This window comes from Myotis myotis, unplaced genomic scaffold, assembly GCF_014108235.1.
Source record: "Myotis myotis isolate mMyoMyo1 unplaced genomic scaffold, mMyoMyo1.p scaffold_m19_p_10, whole genome shotgun sequence".
NCBI lineage: Eukaryota > Metazoa > Chordata > Mammalia > Chiroptera > Vespertilionidae > Myotis > Myotis myotis.
This window is the reverse complement of record NW_023416314.1, coordinates 48,510,988-48,532,048: the sequence shown is the minus strand read 5'-3', so window position 1 is coordinate 48,532,048 and position 21,061 is coordinate 48,510,988. Positions and strand designations below refer to the sequence as shown.

At 49.0% G+C, this 21,061-nt stretch overlaps 1 protein-coding gene across 3 annotated transcripts in view; it reads left to right on the top strand.

Annotated features, from left to right (window-relative positions):
- The first annotated feature begins 1,002 nt into the window (after positions 1-1,002).
- Positions 1,003-21,061, top strand: part of DKK3 (dickkopf WNT signaling pathway inhibitor 3) — a 38,812-nt gene continuing 18,753 nt past the window's right edge. Inside the window, exons 1-4 of one of the 3 annotated variants that reach the window (XM_036325403.1) lie at positions 1,003-1,222; positions 1,775-2,016; positions 6,772-6,909; positions 8,231-8,314. In XM_036325403.1, coding sequence (XP_036181296.1) covers positions 1,018-1,222; positions 1,775-2,016; positions 6,772-6,909; positions 8,231-8,314 — 669 coding nt within the window. In that variant the 5' untranslated portion in view covers positions 1,003-1,017. Of the gene's footprint in view, positions 1,223-1,270; positions 1,439-1,774; positions 2,017-6,771; positions 6,910-8,230; positions 8,315-21,061 lie in introns of those variants that run through there. The other 2 variants (XM_036325404.1, XM_036325405.1) reach the window with 2 other exon arrangements.

Below are 21,061 nucleotides of genomic sequence, written 5' to 3'. Positions count from 1 at the left end.
AGATGGAAAGAGTAATAGGAAGAAATAGGAGGAGGTTTGACACATAAACACTTGTTTATTAAAAAAAAAAAAAAAAAAATGTGTGAGGCCCTAGCCTGTTTGGCTCTGTGTATAGAGCGTCGGCCTGTGGACTCAAGGGTCCCGGGTTCGATTCCAGTCAAGGGCCCATGCCTGGGTTGCAGGCTCAGTCCCCAGTAGGGGGAGTACAGGAGGCAGCCAATCAATGATTCCCTCTCATCATTGATGTTTCTATCTCTCTCTTCCTCTCCCGTCCTCTCTGAAATCAATAAAAATATATTTTTAAAAATGTGTGAGTAATCCCTGATCTAGGCACTCATTTAACTTTAAAAAAAATAGCGATTGCCACCTGTTCTAGGTCCTGGGAAGACTGCTGTGAATAAGTCAGTTCTGTTCCCATTATGACAGCCAACACACAACCCACAGGGGCCGCACGATTCCCACACGCAGCATGCTTGTTAACCATGAGATACACTTACCTCCATCTTACATTGGCGCGCACTGGAGCGCAGACAGACCTGGTAACTTGGCCAGCTAGAGGAGGTCTCAAAGAGCAGAGCTGGGATTCACGGGCAGCCTGGCTGCGGCTGACTGGCATTAACCACTCTGCCCTCCTCAACAGGCCTGCTGGCACTCTCCTGACCTATTCGGGGAGCTACAAGTGGGTTGTCTTGGCTGGAGTACGGAATCAACCATGGCAGCCTGATAAAGGTCAGCCTTTGATGGGCCCTGAACCCCAAACTGAGGGGCTGGGATCTCACCCTGCAGGGCTGCATGCTGAGTGGAGGATGGCTGGGAAGGGGCCAGGTGGGACGCAGGAACAACCTCTTGCCCGTGCCCCTTCGGTACGCTGTGGCCAGAATCCAGGCCAGAGATGACAATGGAGTGGGATGCCGCGGGGCCCCTGGGATTCAGGGAAGGCGATGCCTCCAACAGCGTGGACCGCGGAGGCAGAGGAGGCCGGCCTGGGGCGAGGGGTCGCCGGCGCCGAGCTGGCCAATGGCGAAGGGCTGGGCGCGGCCCCTCCCCGGGGGCGGGGCCTGCGGGCGGGGCGCTCGGGGCTCCCTCGGTACCCGCGCTGCGGCATCCCCGCGGCGCTCCAGCACCCGGCCCGCCCACCGCGCCGCTCCAGCTCCCGCAGCCCCGCGGCGGCCTCCGGCGAGGCCTGGCAGGTCCCGTCCGGAGCACAGCTCTGTCCAGTCGGGTGGGTGCGGGGCAGCGGCGAGGATGGCGATGGCTTCGCTTGGCTCGCCTGGCTGGGAGAGGGGCCGGGCGCTGGACTCGGGTTCGACCCAGAGGGGAGTTGCGCGCTGACCACCTCAGTGGGACTGGGGTAGGGTTGCGGTGGCCGCACTAGAGCTGCGCTCTGACCTGGTCAAGGAGAGGGCAGCGCTCGAGCCCGCTGAGCCCAGGAGGTGGGGTGAGCTGGGGGCCGCTAGCCTAGGGGACCCGGGTTCTGGTGCTTGGGCAGGGGGCCATCTCTAGGGGCGGGGGCAGAGCGCAGCCTGTGCGTGAGAACGGAGGGAGGAATACGGCGGGGATCCGCGCGCTGGGGCCCTGGGCTGGATTCGGGGGTTGCGTCTGGTTCCGAGGGAGCTGCATCCCGGGGGGACTCGTTTCGTTCCAGGGGCGGGGGGAAGGGAGGCGGGGAAGAGGGGCGCCGGGGGCGGGCCGGGACTCGGTGCCGGGGGCGGGGGGCGGGGCGGTGAGGCTGGCGAGGGGATGGGCGCACTCTGACAGCGGTTCCTGGACACAGGCGGAGGCAGCGGCGCTGGGCGCAGCGTGGAGATGGGGCGGCCCTGGGGCACCCTGCTGTGCCTGCTGCTAGCAGCGATCCCCACAGCCCCCGTGCCGGCTCCGACTCCGACTTCGGCTCCGGTCGAGCCTGGCCCGGCTCTAAGCTACCCGCAGGAGGAGGCCACCCTCAACGAGATGTTCCGCGAGGTGGAGGAACTGATGGAGGACACGCAGCACAAACTGCGCAGCGCGGTGGAGGAGGTGGGTGCGCCCGGAGGGCTCTGGGGAGACTGGGCGGCGGGAGGAAGCAGGCTCGGAGCGCTAGCCAGGGTCCTCGGTTCCGCCCAGGGGCCGGGAAGGGCCGGCGGCAGATTCGGAGGAACCTGGAGGCAGCTCGGGTGATCCCAACTCCCACCTCGTCCGCCTTTCGGCCAAAAGACGGGATCTGAGCCTGTGCCGGGGAGCCTCCGGCCGGACCCACCCACCTGTCGGCAGGCTGCCCCTCCCCCTGTTGTCACGGGGGCTTGCCAGGCCCCTGGTATTCCAACCTCGCGGTTTTGCTGAGAGGCCGAGGAAGCTCGGGGCATCTCAGGTTCCAGCTGTCCATTGGGCTTTGAGCTTGTGTCATCTTCCCGAGACACAGCGAGGATGCCATGTGGGGACCAAGAGCCTGAGCTTTGCTAATCTTCTGTCTGGGCTTCCCCCAGTGCCATGGGGTCAGAGAAGGGACATTGGAATCCTGAGCCCAGCAGTGAGACTTACCAGAGGGTGGTGGTAGGAGGAGGAGAGGGAATGGGAAAAGTAACCCCCCTCCACCCCAAGCGTGTTTTGGAGTCAGCCCTGGGCTCCAGGTCCTCTTCTGCCTCTCACTAGCAGGATGACATTGGACAAATCCCTTAATATTCTGTGCCTCAGTTTCCAGTGGTAATTAAATGCCAGGATCTGTGTGGGCACCTGGTATATAATATGTAGCAGTTGTGAGTATCAGCTATCAGGTACCTAGGCAAAACTGCCTGGGTTCTTTCTTCCATCACCTCCCAGGTCCACACACTATGGGTGGCATCCTCTGTGGTGGGGACACCATACTGCCAGGGCTGCCAGGCCAGGAGGTGCAGCTGGCCCAACTCTCCCGGCACAGCTGTGGGGAGCGACCCCTGGTTCCTGGGGTGGGTGGGCACAGCCACTGTTGTCGGGCCCAGCTCTGGCTGCAGCCTGTCTTTGAAGAGAAGGAGTTAGCAACAGACCAGATGTCCAGGCTGATGGGTCAGGTGTCTTCACATCCATCTGGGCAAAGCCTCCGGAGCTGGCTCTGATCCATCAGAAGTTGCTTTCTCCACCCACCCTGTGTGGTTAGGGGATATATCCCCTTCCTTCCATAACAGTCAACCTGGAGTTGTCAGGGAGGGGGACACTGGATTGGGGGGCAGTTGCACGGGCATCAGTACCTGAACATTCACTGCATGGCCCAGGTTCCTAAGCCCACGGACCATCTGTTTCCTGTGAAAGCACAAGAATCATGACATCGAACAACTAAAGAGGGAGGGGAGTCACCTAGGCCCCACTGTCTCCCAATGCTGCACCTTCAAATTAAATCGAGCTCATGATGCTTCTGGTTTCCTTCTCTGGATTCTAGAACTTTCCCTCCTGCACATGGATCCTCAGTGAAACTGACTAGGTCACCAATGTCTTTATTCGATGTGAACCTGTCCGTACAGCGTGGTCCTCCGATGGTAGCTCCTGGTGAGGGAGAGGGGGGAGCAGCAGGGCCTCTGCAGGCTCTTCATTGATCAGAGCAGCTCGGGGCTCAGCGGGACCTTAATGGCAGGATCCACGCTATGGGAATTGTCCACGTTGGCTCTGCCTGCACACCAGCCTTCCTCCCTCTGGCCGTGGCTCTGTCTGACTTGTGCAGATGGGCTAACTGAAGTTTGCCACCAGGGGAGACATTGGCTGCCACTGCTACCCACTCAGTGGTTGTTTCCTAAAGAGTGTCCTCACTAGCAGTGGGGACAGGTTGAGAGAGAGGTTGAACACCTGGTGTCAGGAGAACAGGCCACGGGGACCAACCTTCCTTCATTCGACTCCAGCTCTGTCACTTCCTGGTGATGGCATCCAGGCTCTGAATGGAGGAAATGTCCCCCTTAGGATAAAGGAGAGACTTAAATGAGAGGATGCAGTAAAGGAAGTTATCTGACCATATAAAATGGGTTTAAGTATAATTGGCCTGGCCAGTGTGGCTCAGTGATTGAGTATTGACCTATGAACCAGGAGGTCTGGTTAGATTCCCAGTCAGGACATATGCCCAGGTTGTGGGCTCAATCCCCACCCCAGTAGGGGGTGTGCAGGAGGCAGCCAATCAATGATTCTCTCTCATCATTGATATTTTTCTCTCTCTCTCCCACTCTCCCTTCCTCTCTGAAATTAATAAAAATATATGTTTTTAAAAGGTATAATTGGTATAATGTATCAGTCCTGATGAGGCTGTTGTAAGGATTAAGGGAGATTGTTCATTACCAATAAGTAATGGCTTTTGTTATAATCATATTAATAGTACTAGTATGAATAAAAATAAAGAACCACCATGGCCAATATATAATAGATTCTCAATAGATTGTGGCTATTGGTGTTAATTTATTTTTAAAGAGATTGCCGCAGGCCCCTTAAATCTCATAAACACAGGACAGTTGCTGTTTACTTGTTGTCCAGGGTAAGAACCAAAGGACTGGGCCAGATGTATTAACTGTTTACGTAGTTGCATCGTGAATCTGCTGAGAACTTCCTGCCATTTAAAATACTCCAGCTGACTCAAGCTGTTGATTTCTCCAAGGGGGGAAGATGAAACTAACTCTACTCATCATATCATTATTGGGGGAATCAAATCTTCAAATGGTTTAATCCAGGCCGTTCCTATTTTTCTATCTTATTATTCTATATATTACTGATACATGTATTTTGAGGATAAAACTACTCTACTCTCTACCCCCACACTCTCATTGCCTTGTCTGCAACTGGCATATTTTAGAATGTTCCTAGGAAGGACCCAGTACCAAACCTGGGTTTCTTTCTCTCCAGTTTTTCCTTCTGTACCCTTTTAACAGACACACAGATTCAACCAACCATAAATGCCATTTTAAATAGCATTCACATTCCTCCTCTATGAACAAGTCCTTTTGCTTCAGGCCTAAGTTTTCCTTGCTAGTGGCAGCAATAGTTGTGGTTGAAATTTCCATTGTAAACTGTACTTTTAGTTTGTGGTGCCATTGAAGAACTGTTAGCTCATTCTGTTGAAATAACCACTGGTTGAGAGAGCAGTTTTATGAAAAGACGATCTGCTCAGCCCAAAGCAAACTCTAGACTTGGTAACTTGTCAATTATTTGAAAACCAAGCTGGAGGATTCGGATTCCCATGAGAATTTTTTAAATATGAAAACATTCCGTCTCCTTGTGGGGAATCGCCTCTGTAGCATCTGAAGTCTCCTACACTTTCCAAGCTCTATCTTTTCTATCACTAAACATGCCAGCCTCTCTCTCTCTTACAAGAAAATGAAATCCTTTTTTTGCCCATTCTGTTTCCTATCCTTTGTTGTTGTTAATCCTCACCCGAGGATATTTTTCCCATTGATTTTTTAGAGAGAGTGTAAGGGAGGAAGGGGGAGAGAAAGAGAAACATCGATGTGAGACACATCCATCCGTTGCCTCCTGCACAGACCCTGACCGAGACTGTGTATCAACCTGCAACCCAGGTGCTTACCCTTGACTGAGAATCAAACTCAAGACCCTTCAGTGCACAGGCCAACACTCTAACCACTTAACAACACCAGCCAGGGCCTGTTTTCTATCTTCATTCCATTTTCCTCCATTTGTTAACAAACTCTTCAAACACATGAGAGATACCTGCTCTCTCCACTTCTTCCCAAACATTCGCTGGAAAGTTTCTAAAACTGCTTTTCTAAAGGGCAGTATTGTGAAAGTAGCTATTTATTACCCCTTTGCTTGATGGCAAATACTGGACCAGGCACTTGGATTTTTGTGATCCTAATTCTTACATCTGCTCAGCAAGATAGGATCATCCCTCATTTTACAGAAAAAGAGAAAGCTGCCTTAGCCAGTTTGGCTCAGTGGATAGAGCGACGGCCTGCGGACTGAAGGGTCTTCTCCTAGTGGATACTCAGCTAAAGGCACCTATCATTATTACCATTATTTGCAATTGCAAAGAGGAAAAGAGAAGTGGTTCATTTTTCTTTAAAAAAGTTTCTTTCAATTACAGTTTACAGTCAATTCTATTTTGTATTAGTTTCAAGTGTACAGCATAGTGGTTAGACAATCATTTACTTTACAGAGTGACCCCTTGATATTTCCAGTGCCCATCTGGCACCATACGTAGTTATTACAATACTAGAGACCCGGTGCATGAAAATTCATGCACTCAGGGGTGTCCCTCAGCCTAGCCTGAGCCCTCTCGCAGTCCGGGACCCTTGGGGGATATCTGACTGATGGCTTAGGCCTGGTCCCTTAAGCTGGCAGCCAGACATTCCTCTGGCAGCCTTGGAGCCCTCGGGGGATGTCCACCTGCCGGCTTGGAGCCCTCAGGGGATGTCCCCATGGGGAGCGGGCCTAAGCCATTAGTCGGACATCTTTAGCACTGCCACAGAGCCAGCTTCTAGCTGAGTGGCACTCCCCCAGTGGAAGCACACTGACCACCAGGGGGTAGCTCCTGCATTGAGCGTTTGCCCCCTGGTGGTCAGTGCACATCATAGCAACCAGTCGTTCCCCCTTAGGGTCAATTTGCATATTACCCTTTTATTATATAGGATTATTGACTATCAGAATTCCTTTAAATTTTTAAATGTCCTGACCCTCCTTGACCACATTAATGAAATAGGAATATCAGCATGTACATGCTATTGACTGTCTTCTATGCTGTGCTCTACATCTCCATGGTTCTTTTTCCCTAATCAACTCTGACTTGTATTAAGAGGGAAAAAAATGTGCTCATTTAATCCATTGATTTAATAGATGGAGGCAGAAGAAGCTGCTGCTAAAACGTCGTCAGAAGTGAACCTGGCAAACTTACCTCCCAGCTATCACAATGAGACCAACACGGAAACCAAGGTTGGCAATACCACCATCCATGTGCACCGAGAAATTCACAAGGTACGGGCGGTCCTGGCCAGCGCCTTCTCCTTTCTATAGCGCCCAGTCCCATCCGAGCACTAAGTTTTCTTTACATGTTTGATACATAAGCCAAAAATACAAATTATTTTTGCTTATCATTAAGTATTTAGTACTTAATTTTCTTATCACTCCTTGTCTTTTATTCATGTTTTGGTACTCAAACATGGACTTTCTTGGACTTCTACTTAATAGTTTCACACATATGTCATCTTTTCCCCTAATTTACTATAATCCTCTGTGGGGCAAGGTATATACTACTAGTGTTAAATCCTCTGGCAGTGCATCAGGATTACCTGGGAGCCTGTCACACTTCCCAACCCCAGCGCGATCCTCGGGGGTTTTATATTGGGTAGTTTTTAGAGCTCTCCGGAGCTTTGATCTCGTTCTCACACGTGGCTGCACATGCAATCACCTGGGAGCTTTACGAAGTAGTGAAGCATAAGGCCCCTCCCCAGAGACTCTAATTCAGTTGATCTGAGTGCTGCCTGCATTGATCTGAGTGTGGGCTTTATTGATTCACTGCCCCATGTCTTGATCTGAGAGCCACCCCATTGTTCTGAAGGATGCCTTCATTAATCCTGGGGAGCCTTTCTTTGACCTGAGTGTGTTCTTCATTGAGCTAAATTTAAGTACTACTATATATATATATATTGATTTCAGAGAAGAAATGAATGGGAAAGAGAGAGAGAGAAAAACATCAATGATGAGAAAGAATCATTGATTGGCTGCCTCCGGCACAACCCACACTGGGGATCGAGCCCGAAACCCGGCATGCACCCTAACCAGGAATTGAACCGTGACCTCCTGGTTCATAGGTTGATGCTCAGGCACTGAGCCACGCCGGCTGGGCTTACGTACTTCCTGATAAAATAAAACAGTTCACCTGAATCAGGAGCGGGGCAGCTGTAGCTAAAACCTGCTTGCTTCTCATGAAAGACGTTCCATTAGACACCCAGACCTGTAGCTGTTGAAAGAAAGTCTGCCTTGAATTTCAAGTGATGAGCCCCAAGAACGATAAAAATGGTGAACACTGGATATTTGCTGGGGGACAGGCTCTGTGTTGAGTGCTTTACACAGGCCACCTCATCACTCCACATAGCAGCCGTGTGAGGCAGACTCTGTGACACCGATGGTCACTGCTCAGAGGAGAGGCTGCTCATCTGAGGGGAAGGGAAGGGGGAGGGCCAGTCTGTCCGCTTGGCTGGATGCCCCTGCTTCAGAAAACAGAAGAAAGAAAAAAAGTTGTGGAATTTGCCCAGAGTTCCTTCTATTTCACACTCACTGCGTCTGTTTATTGTAGATCACCAACAACCAGACTGTACAAACCATCTTCTCAGAGACAGTGATCACATCTGTGGGAGAGGAAGGCAGCAGAAGGAACCACGTGAGTTGTCACCTCCCCTGCGCTCACACCCCAAGGCACACGCATCTTGGTGTACCTACCACAGGTGACCCAGGCTCCAGACCATGGGCAGGAGGCAGGCACTTTCAGGCACTTTTCCTGCCTCATTTTGGCCAAGATCATCTAATTCCTGACCAGACCTATGCATTCTGGTTACAGGCCCTACATTCCTGCACTTTGCATCAGAAATAACAGAGAAATTAAATTGAGTTGTCATTTGATGGCTCCATCTCAGCCTTGAAAAGGGAATAAGGAAGTACCGGGTGCATTGATTAGAGACACTGTTCATAAGACTTGGCCATCCAGTGCTTGTGGCCTGGCCCATGCCTTGTATAATGTCAGCCCTGATCAGGCAGTTTGAGAGCAAGAAAACCTTAGGTGGAACCCAGTGGCCTAAAGGGAAAAGGGTGTCCTCCCACTCCAGGCTTCATGCTCTGGCCCCTCGTGATATGCCTGCTACTGAGGTGCCTATTGTTTAGTCCAAAGGCATTTTCAATAGAATTACAGGGTTCTGTAGTTGGAAGGGGCATCATTTCACAAAAGGAAGACCCAATTGGAGTCACTGGTCTCCCGACTCCCAGGCCAACAGTGACTCATCTGTGGTTATCTTCTCAGAGAAGTGGCTGGCTTAGGATGCAGATGCCTGATGAGGCCCGGACAAGGCACTGCCTTGAGGCATGGGCCACAGTGAAGTGTGCCCCCTTTGTGGAGACTGCAAGGACCAGCCTCTCTGTACCCAGGTGCCTTATGCAAACTTCCGGACTATGAGATCTTCCCCTTTGGAGGTGCGCGACGCATTCCTGGCCTTCCAGGGGGATCAAGAATTTTCCCTGCCTCTTTTGGCCTTATCCCCAGGAGAGAACTGGTGTGTTCATAATAGTTAGGGAGGTGGTGTTGACATGGTTGGTGTCGATGGGTGCTTCTTTGATTTTGGCGCAGAGCTCAGAAAACGTACTGCAGGCTGAGGGGTGGGGGAGGGGGGTCCAGTTGGTGCCAGTGACCCACCATTCAAGGGAACTGGGGGTTGGGGTCGGGGCAAGCTGTGTGGTGAAATGAAAGGAACTCAGGTGGTGAAGCCCAGAAGCATGACTTTGTCACTTACAAGCTGAGTCACCTCGGTTTCCCCAGCTTCAAGCGAGGCAGTGATTTTCACCAGCTCTCCCGACTCAGAGAGTACAGAAGTCTTAGAAACAAGAAGACAGGATACACTAAGGTCAGGAGGGAAGAGAGTCCGGTTCTCAAAGGTGGGAAGAGAGAGAGGGAAGCCAAACAAAAAAGCAAACAGCTGTAGGGTGTGGAGGGAAAAGCTTTAGGATATTCCAGATTTACGTCTCCGTGTGGGGCCCCATGAGGGAAGGAGGGCCTGTGCAGAAGCCATGGAATGGAAGGGGCAGGGGAAACAGAACTCACCGGGCTGTGAATCAGAAAAAAAAAAAGCATTGTCCTCAAGTTAAAAAATAAAAAAGGGCAAATGATGGCACAATAATAGAGGTTTGTTCCAGGGAGCTCCCCAGAGGGCAGCCGCCCTGGCTATGAGCACATGGGCACCTGCTGGAGGCCCAGGTGCCCCGTGACCTGCAACATTCAGATCCCTCCCATGCTCTCCCCTGCACCCCCCAAGGGAGACGACTATTAGGTTTTGAGCCCTGTGATGGGGGAACCAAGGCTCTGATCATGGTGAGCCGGTGAGAGACAAGATCTCAAAGATGCCAAGAGTGTGCTTGGGTAGAGAGCCTGCATGTGTGTGCTGCTCCCAGTGAGTTTGTGCCGGCTTTCCCGAGTGTGCATGGCTTTGTGCGTCCATGTGTCCTTACTTCAGGCTCAGCTGGGGGCCCAGAATCTCCACGCCTTCGTTGCCATCTCCCATGTCCACCGTGTGACGCTGGACGTTTGGGCAGCACCCTTGTGCAGTGCGTGATTGGAACCCTGTGGTCCTGAGGGTGCAGGAGGTTGGCAGGGAGAGATAGACCCCCAAAACCCAGAAGGTAGAGACTCACCAAGTTTTTCTAGATTTGGGCTCAGGCCCTTGGCGTATTAACTCACTGAGTTTCTCTATGAGAATAAATTCCAATTTGATCGGCTAGAAGGGAGTCCTGGGCAGCTGATGCTTGACTGTCCAGTTTCTGGAGAACCCGACGGGTCTTCAGAGAATAGACTTTCAAGCCGCCTGTGACAGGAATGTCATGTTCAGACACAGGGACATCTGTACCACGGAGCCTCATTCATTGCCAGAGTGGCTTGCTGAAAGTCAGAGAAGTAAGATCTAGTTTCAGATGCCCACGGCATTCTTCCATTCAGCTGCTCTCTGGTTCCTGGGTCCCCGTGGTCCTAACACAATGGAACGAGGGCTCAGCATCTACTTTGCAGAGACACGAAGATCCTGTCTCGAGGGAGAAGCTGTAAACATGAGACTCCTTCAAAGGAGTGCGAAGGGTCGATATTGTCACCACTGTCCCACCCCATAGCTTCATAACTTAATGATTTCTACAGTTGGTTCTGAAATGCATTCCACCCTGAAGAAACTTCCTCTTAAATGGAAAAGGGAGATTTGCCTTTCAAAAGACGAAAATCATACGCTGTCCCAATCTTCAGTTACTGCAAACAGGGGCTAAATTTCCAGCATTTAAAATTCCCAGGTGAATTCAATTAAAAATAATCACCAAGCACCACCACTAACCCCCACCCCCAACCCCCACCCCCATTTTCCTTTCTTCAAATGCTGGTATGTGTATGAATATGTATGGTAACCCGAGGAGGCCCGTGGAAAGTTACAGACAGTCATACTATATGCCTGTCTAGAAAACTTAGCACAGTATGTGCACGGTATTGGTCTGTTTCTACATGCAAACGCGAGAGGGGAAGAGGACATGCGGCTTGTTATTTCGCCTGAGTGCACTGGTGATGCGATGTGGCCCGACATCTTTCTGTGGGGCTTTTGTGCGGGGCCCTCGCCTGTCTCCCTTCATGGGCCAGTGGGCGGCTGACTGATGTGGTGCTGCTTTCGTGCAGGGTGAGGTTAGGAGGAGAGCTGGAGCGCGGACAAGCCATTATGCATCAATGGGAAGCTTTTATTTATAGCACCGTGTCCCCAGAGGTGAAGAATCCGGTCCAATTAGCCAAGGCACCATTTTTGAAGGGACACGTCCTCTCATTAAAATACAGCTCACAGCTACCGACCTTAGCACCTCGCTCACATTTGTTGCCTTTTCTGTCTTTGCGTTAGAATATGACATAGAACCGTAGGTCCACTTGTTTTTCCAGCAGAACATACCTCATTTGAACCTATGGGTTCCATTCTGTTACAACCAACTCCCAAGATCTTGGTCAAGACTTTCAAGGTTCCAGGGAGACAAATTTCACTACCAAAATCATGTAGATCGGAGCAATTTGAGTGACCCCCGAGACCTCCTTGTCCCACAGCATGATGGGGGTTACAGGGCCTTTTTGACTCCACCCAGTGCACAGTGGACAGTGACAATGGAACTCTCTGCAAGTGTGAACCAAACGTCGTCTCTGCTGAGAGGATGCGGTCTGTCATTTGTGCTGAAGCTTGGGAGGGGTGGGAGGTAAACTGTGGCTGAAGGTCTCAGGACTTGTTAGTTTCCCATGAACAGTATCCTGTCCCCTCAAAGTCCAGGGAGACCCAACAGGAGTGTGGGAGGAGCAAGGGTGTTGAATGACAGCCTTCTCCGTGAGACCTCAGGTTCTCCCACGCTCCCAGCCGCCCCCAGCCAGGTGGGGTGCTGGCTTTGTTTGCTTCTATGCCCTGATTTCTGAAGCTGGAGTTGTTATCAACTTAATAGAGTGGCAGAGGGCGCCATGATGACAAGTCACTGGGGGTTTAACAGAAATGCTATCAGGGAGGGCCTGGGCCTATTAGAGAAACTCAGTCAAAACCCTGCCCTGACCCTTACAAGCTCTGTCCATTATGAGTCTGCTTCTTCATTTATGAAAGGGGGCTAATAATTCCCGGTTCCCAGAATTGAGTGAGAATGTAGTTAGGCAACGTTTATAAAAGCTCTTTGTGTAGGGCTCATTAGTATTGAAAAGTATTTAAAACTGGGTTCTAATTGGTTTCTCCCCTGGTTCCCAGCAACCTACTGCCAAAAGAATGAATGGGCACAGCAGCTGAGGGTATGGTTAAGGACTCCACAGGCTTCCTCCACTGAAGTTCGAAGCCTTGGGCTAGGCTCTCCAGAGCCCGGCCTCCCCCTCGGAGTATTGCACTTCACCTGGAGCTCCGTGTTCCTAGCCACAGGGTTGACTTGCCTGCTGTCCTTGTTTGGGTGCTAGGGACACAAACAGAAGAAAGAATGGACCATATGAATGACAAGAGAATAGGTGCTGGCAAATGCCAGGATGGGCCACTGGTTGGCAGGGTATATGCTGGCTTCTACAGAGAACAACAGACTAGTGGTTCTAAGAGTGATGAGAGTGATGGTATAGTCTTATGTTGAATGTGCATTTCCACAGTCCTATCACCAGACATTTGGGCACATCTGTGTTTATAGATTTATATTTGACTTTGTGATATCTGGCCAAGTATAAGGAACCTCATGCCTAATCCAGTAGGAAAAAATTATAGGGAAATTGAAGAGCTCTGGATCATTCTGAGAGATGAACAAACAATCTCCAAACAATAAGTAGATGTAGGCATTTCTTTTGAGCTATAACCTGGCTCTATTAAAGTGGACTCTCCTCAACCTAAATCTCCTTCAAGAAGGAACTCATCCCCTGCCAGCATGGCTCAGTGGTTGACCATCGATCCATGAACCAGGTAAGGGTTCAGTTCCCGGGATGTGGGCTCAATCCTCAGTAGGGGATATGCAGGAGGCAGCCCATCAATGGTTCTCTCTCATCATTGATGTTTCTATCTCTCACTCCCTCTTCCTCCCTCTCTGAAATCAATAATATAATATATATGTATATATATTTTTAAAAAAGAAGGAACTCATTAAATATACATAATTCCACATCCAAATCAAAATATTGTGAAGTTAATCAATGAGTCTCATATAAATTGGTATAACAGGATGTCTTGAAAAATGTTAAGTGAAAAAAGAGCAATTGCTAAGCATTATCTATACTATATTAAGTAAAATATACCTTATATATACAGTATATAAAAATATTTCATTTTTAGAAAAAAGTTTGCATAAAAAGTTTGGCAAAATATATACTAAATCATTCATAGCAGTATATCTGGAGGAATTGAAATTTGCTGAGGTTTTTTCCTTCATAGTTGTCTACACTTTTTTAATGTTTTAAAAAGAGCTTGTGAATTATTTACAGTTTTGCTATAAACATCTATCTATCTACCTATCTGTCCTTTTTGAACAATATTGTAAGTATTTCTTTTGTGCTGATCCTGGAAATTAAATTGCTGAGTCAAAGGCTGTATATCTAAAATTTTGAGAGATACTGCCAAATGTTCCTCTAGAAAGGTTACAGTAATTTCACTCTTTTTTTTTTTTTTTTTTAAATATATTTTATTGATTTTTCACAGAGAGGAAGGGAGAGAGATAGAGAGTTAGAAACATCGATGAGAGAGAAACATCGATCAGCTGCCTCCTGCACATCTCCTACTGGGGATGTGCCCGCAACCCAGTTACATGCCCCCGACCGGAATCGAACCCGGGACCCTTCAGTCCGCAGGCCGACGCTCCATCCACTGAGCCAAACCGGTCTCGGCACTCTTTTTAAAAAATATATTTTTACTTAACTTAGAGAGGAAGGGAGAGGGAGGGAGAGATAGAAACATCAATGATGAGAGAGAATTATCGATCAGCTGCCTCCTGCACATCCCACCCTGGGGATCTAACCCAAAACCTGGGCATGTGCCCTGACCATGAATCGAACTATGATCTCCTGGTTCATAGGTCAACACTCAACCATTGAGTAATACCAGTAATTTTACGCTTAGCAACAATTTCTGAGACTATTTCACCAACCCTCCCCTACAGTGGGTGTTACAGTGGGTGATTCTTTATATCTTCTTTTTATTTCTATTTCTGTGATTATTAGTAAGGTCCAGGGGACTAGCTGTTGGAGAATCGTAAGTTGTAGCAAAAATAGAATTCTCCACAGATTCATCTCACCCCTTCCTCCCTTTCTCATGGTGAAAGGGCAGCTTGGCATTCCAGGCTGTTCCCAAGACCGAACGCCATCTGTCCCCTAATCTGTGTGGGGCAGATTAGGAAGGTGTGAAGTTCCTGTGTCCATATGAGGTGGCTGATGGGCTGTGAGTCACACCAGGAATAGGTGATGGTGACATGCAGGCTCCTGCCTCCACCCCTGTAAACACAAAAGACAGACTTCCTCCTTCCTTCTCCCCTGACCTTCACAAACACCCCACACACATGCTTAGATGCCTCCTGGTCAGAGAAGCACTCACTAGGGTGGCTAAGTTTACAGGCAGGTAAGATCAAGGTGCAGCTCAATATTCATGAGCCGTGTGACTGATTAAGTTCCTTAACTGCTCTAAGACCTTCGTTTCCTCATATGTACAGTGGGGTTAAAAAAAAAAAAAAAAAAAAAAAGGACCTTCCATATAGTGTTGTCATGAGGATAAAGTAAAATAATCCAGGTGAAAAGCACCACCCAGCGCCTAGGGTGCAAGAGCAAGCAGTCAGTCAGTGTCATTGTTATCATTCGATTACCCCAAACTATGGCTGTCAAAATTCCCAGGATTAGTTACTCAACACATGCATTGATTTGCACATCCATTGAGCACTTACTGCATGAATGGCAGATAAATGTAAGAGACAGTCCCTGACAGCAGAGAGCACCCAGGCTAGTGGTGCAGCCAAAACCAGACCATTCCAATGTGATTCCTTAGGCAGAAGCGATACAGGGCGTGGCGGGTGCATGACCTGGTGGCCAGGGAAGACTTGTTGGGAGATGATCCTTCAGGTCTCTGCTGCTTCTGCTCATTTTATAAGCAGAGGCATTTACTGCCCTTGTGTTCCAGACCATCATACATCAAGCAGCCTGGGAAGGAAGGCAGAGAGAGCTGTCCTCCTTTGCGTGGGGTCCACTGTAAACAACCTGGGTTCTCTAAGCTTGACATTCCTCAGCTGTGATGCACCCCCACTGCGGGCACAGCATCCACCCGGGCCCCACGGTGGAGTTGGGGGCAGGGGAACTGTTGAAAACACAAAGCTCCTGCTGCTTCTGTGCTGTCAAGTCCTGTGTTCTCGACCCAGGAGTTCATGTCTTCTGCTGGCATCCATGAAACTGTGGAAGGCTCACGTGTCCCCTTGCAAGTAAACCCACAGACCCTGTTTTGGCAGGCTTCCTGGAAGAGGTGGCAATTAAGCTGTATCTTGAATGATGTCTAGCTAGGAATTCTCGATGGTGAAGAGGAAGAGTATTCCTTGCAGAAGACTTTTTTGTTCAAAGTAAAGGAAGCATGTGGAAATAAGAACATGTTTGAGGAACACTGCAGTTTAGGATCCCAGGGGTGGGAGCATGCCTGGGGCAGCAGGTGAGGCTAGGAGAGGCAGGGATTAGATCAGGAAGGTCTTTGAGAGCCCAGCCAAGGAGTTAGAAGCACATGCTGAGTTAGGAACACATCCCACGCATCTGGAGTGCTTTAACACGCCCCGTACCATATGCATAGCGCACTGAGGCTCTGCACAGCAGCCCCCAGGGGAGAGAGCCAGGAAGACGTGGTTTGGATGGCAGATATATTGGTGGGGACGGAGTTTTGCTTAATCCTGCTGAGTCCTTTGTGCCCTTCAAAAGGCCTGGCTTCGGGGCTTGGAAACGGGAACCTTTTAGTTAGAAACAGAGCACCCTGCCTTTGTGTGGTGCCAGTAGGCCGCCAGAGGAGTGACAGTGATTGAACTTGAAGTCTCATTAGGCTGACGGCTGCAGAACAAGCCGTGTCTGTGGTGCCTGAGGAGCCGGGATTGAGGAGCACCCTGGGCGGGTCTGTGGCTGTCCGCTGCTCTCGGAGCCCGGGGATCCTTCCAGACCAGCCCGGACAGCAGGCGCATGCGGCCTTGGCATCTGGCTGTGAGACACGGGGCTCCGCCCTTCCTTGACCTTTGGCATCATTCTGAAAAACTCACCGAGCTTGCGAGACCATCTTGTTTTGTTTGTAAAATAATGGCAAGGACCACAGTGTTCCCTCGTGTGGTCACTGTGACTCAGAAAGTGACCAAGTGAACCGCCCCCTCTCCAAAGCTGCCTCGTTCTCCTTTCCAGGGTCATTCCCAGTTAACCGTTCAAACCAACCGTCAGCGACGTGATTAAGGGCTCAGTAATAATGACAATAATAGTAACAGATGATGATGAAGAGAATCACTGCCATTTGTGGGCCCTTGCTCCGTGCCAGGCGCCGTGCCTGGATCTGACCAGGTTTCCCTCGCGTAACCTGCGTGGCGACCATGCTCTTAAAGGAACATTTTTAAAAGTTGTGATAAAACATTTATAACGTAAAGTTTACCATCCCAACCGCTTTTCAGTATATAGTTCAGTAGTAAGTACAGTATACTCCCATTGCTGTTAACCAGTATCTTTTCATCTTGCAGAACTGAAATACTGAACTCATGAAACCATAACTCTCTACTGCCTCCCTTCCCCACTGCTCGCCCCTGGCAACTCCTTCTCCTTTCTGTCTCAATGACTATGATTACTCTAGGTACCTAATGTGAATGGACTCTTACAGTGTTTGTCTTTTAGCACAAGGGCTCAACCATGGTGTAGCATGTGTCAGAATCTCCTTCCTTTTTAAAACTGAACGATAGTCCATTGTGTGTGTGTATACACACAAACACACACATACACATACGTATACATATCTATACTACATTTTGATTCCATTCATCCATCAAGGGACACTTGGGTTATTTCCACATCATGGCTATTGTGAATGACACTGCTATGAACACGGATGTATAAATATCTCTCTGAGTCCCTGATTGCAATTCTTTTGGGTATATACCCAGAAATGGAATTGCTGGGCAATTTTTGAGGAACTGCCAGACTGTCTCACAGTGACAGCACCATTGGATGTTCCCACCAGTGGAGCATGAGGTGGGACATCTTTTAAACCTCTGGTTTCCATGACTGTAGGCATGAGGGGACTTGAGGACCCACATTGGAGCTGAAAGGCTGTATGAAAATCCATGGGCTCTGCTGCCTTTGGTCAAAGCAGTGCTTTCTCAGCACCGGTCCCAGGGGCTGCCTCTGCAGGTGGCAGTCACAGTCTCAGGGTGTCTTTGAAGTATAACTGACACCACTAATCAGAGGTTCTCGCCTACACCCAGCCTCTAGCCAACGTGCTGAAAACTGGCCCGGGGTTAGTGTACACAGGCTCAGGCTGCACCTGGGAGATTCATCTCTGGGATCCAAAGATATGTTTTTTGTTTTTTGTTTTGACCATTAAGATTCTATGTCCCACTCCACCCCTCCCTTATAACCCCTGCCCCCCATGGTCTCCTAGAGGAATCCAAAGGCCTCCCACATGCCTGTGAGGCTCTGCAGACCCCTGAGGGCTCAGGTGGGGGCTGAAGGGAAACGGTTTGTGGTGGTGGTGGTGGTGGTTTCTAAATTCCCACCAGAGGTAGGGAAGGCTTCTTGGGAGGAGGGCCAGAGGCCAGTGCCAGTGGAGGCCTTGGTCATTTGCGCTCCTCCTCTGGGGTCAAAGTCAGGGTCAGGGGAAGGGGACTAGATCAGGTTGGCGTTTGGGATGCAGTTTAATGCTCTCACAAAATTTGCAGTCATGCCTCAGATCCGATGAGCTAAGCTGGCCTCCTAAATCAGGCAGGAATGCCTACTTTGGTCCCATCCCAAAGTAGGTAAAATGATGGATAGGGATTGAGTCATCTAAATGTTTGCCCAGATCTCATTGCTCTGTCTAGACCTGCTGTCGGTTTCATTTTTCCCCGCACCTCCTGAGAGAGAAAGAATAAACGAGACGTCTGGGTATGTTTCAGGGAGCACGGTGCAGTGAGATTTGGGGTCCGAAGTGCACAGGTTGGAGTCTCTGCTCCGTGGGCAGCTTCATTCACGGCTCTGAGCACTGGCTCCTGCTCTGTTTCAGGAGGATTTAGTGACTGCCCCAAGGCCAATGTTTTAGAAATAAGTGACAATGTGTGGAAGGTACCTGGCACTGAATAGGTGCTCAATAAATGTAAATTCTCCTTTCTGACCTAATTTCCTGGACCTTTGAGGGCAGGAAGCAGTCATTTATTGATTGTGAATGTGACCCATCAGTAAATATGCTTATTTTATTGTAAGGTTACTGAGAAAGTTTCTCAGGTGATGGTGGCTAAGGTGCTAGACCACCCATGAAGATGTTGTGTGTTAAGACAGGCCTCCTGCCAAAGATAAAGGAAAGCAATTTCACTGAGTCACAGAATTATAAATGGCAGAATTCACAGGGTTCTTTGAGCTCCCGTAGATCAGGGACAAAAACATGTGACACACACACTGCCATCCACCCACCGCCATGCCTACGGCAGACAGCACTAATCAATGAAAGTTCTCTCCTGATCAGCCCAGATAGAGCCTCAGAACTTGAGATAACACAACACTTCCAGCAGGTAACCAACTGGAAGAGCACTGTACCTGCGACCCATTTCTTAGCCCTGCTTCACCCAGACCTCTCATTTTACAGATGGAGAAAACAGATGGGAAAGCATATAATTGTCTCCAAATCATAGCTATTGGGACCCCCTGTCCAGTTCATTTCAGTATTTAATATGCTGTGGACTTGGAGTTTCCCGTTCAGGAAGCAGGGTGTAGGTGCCACCGTCTCTGCGACATCTCTTAAGGTTAGTGCCAGGGAAGATGTTCTGCCTGATGCTGAGAAATGATGAAGACCAATGGAGAAGGGTCTTCTGAGGCCCAGGGAGCAGAATCAGAAGTTCGTAACGTGGAGGCCAGGAGAAGTGTCTAGAAGACTGTGCGCCCTGGGAAGGCAGGGACTTCTGTGTTGACATGGGGTAGGTGCTCAGTATTGAATGAACAAATTTATGGATGAAAACTGTATGACCAAGGAGAGACTTGGGGAATATAAACAGAAACACAAATACTTGAAGATAAGATTCAGCAAAGAGCTGCAAGTATGAAGATGAGTTTTATTTGCTTGAAAAGGGATTTTCTCTGTGTTTTTCTCTCATTCGTTCATTTATCTACATCAGTGATTTGCAACCTTATTCATTTCATGGCACACACATAAACTAAACTAATTACTAAAATTCTGTGGCACACTGAAAAATATATATTTTGCCAATGTGATAAAAAAATAGGTATAATTTTGATTGAATTGCAAAAAATAATAATAGTAATTACCTATCTTTTTTGCTTCAAAGTGACTTTTTAAAAAATCATATATATGTATTTTTTTCTAGTACCAAGAATTAAGCAGTCAGACACAACTTTATTATGCAACATGACCAATTATATGACCTATATACTAGTATTTATGGTTCAAGGCAGGGCATTCATCCCTGACGGCTCTTGTGTTGGCTGTTTTCATTTTGACAATCTAAGGGGAAAGTGGCCAGTGCCCCTGACTAAATAGTCAGTTATTGCATATTTTAAAAATTCTTGCAGCTCTCCAATTGAAAATCGCTGGTCTACGTTAATGAGCACCTACCATTTGTTGGGATGCATACCGGGTGCTTTTATGTGTTTTATTTTCTGATCCTTATAATACTGAGAGGTAAATACTTGACAGATGAGGACGCTGGAATTTAGGGCAGTTAAAGCCATGATAGATGTTAAATAGAAGAACTGGAATATGAACCCAGATATAAATGTTGGCCTTTTCAATAAAAAGATATATTTCTGAGAGAAAAAGTCATGAAAGTTTATAGCCATAATCCTGAGTGGTTTTGAAGAGGCTACCATGAACCTTCCAGCACCTGGTTCTGTTCCTGTCATTTATATCAAGTCATTAATGCCCCCCGCCCCCCTTCCAAATTCTCCCAATGAAAAACCAAGAAACACAGGGGCCATTTTCTCTCAGGGATGGCAGAGCCCCTAGGGGTCACCGGGAGAGGGTATCAGAGGGGGGTGGTTCGGAAACTGTGGAATCTCTCACCCACTTTTGCTGTCACTAGTGATCAGCTATGAGACCTGCTGCCACTCAGAGGGACATTCTAAGCCACTGGGGAAGAGTATTTTAAGTGGGTGGCTGTGCACGTATCTGAAGAAGTTGGCCACCGGCACATTTCAGTGATGTGATGTGATGTGGCAAATACAGCCACAGGGAAACAGCCCACATTTTCCAGTCTCATAATTCAGGGCCTCCCTGAAGAGGGAGGAGGTGCAAAAGGCAGAGAGAGTCTACCACCTCCTGTGAGTAGGGGTCAGGATGGAACACATTCTGGCTGGACAATGAGAGAGGGCCCATGCCTCAGGCCAGCAGGTCCCCCGGGGGGTGGCTAGAGGTGGGCAGGGGTCAGCAGATTTCTCAGGCCCTGAGCCATAGGACTTAGGCTCAACCCCACCTGCACAAGTTCCCACCCAGCACCCTTTTGCTTTTTCTATGCTTCTGGGGCCCTGTTTTCCCCCTTAATGTCTATGGGACCTCCTTTCCCAGAGGGAACACACACCCTGCAACAGAAAGGCCTACCTAGGTGTAGCTGCGCCCTCCCTGTGACAGTCTTGCTAGGATTTAAAGGGTGAGAGGAAGGAAAGAGAACTAATATTCATTGAGCACCTACTATGAGCCAGGTACAGTGTGATTATTTCATACTAGAGGCTCGGTAC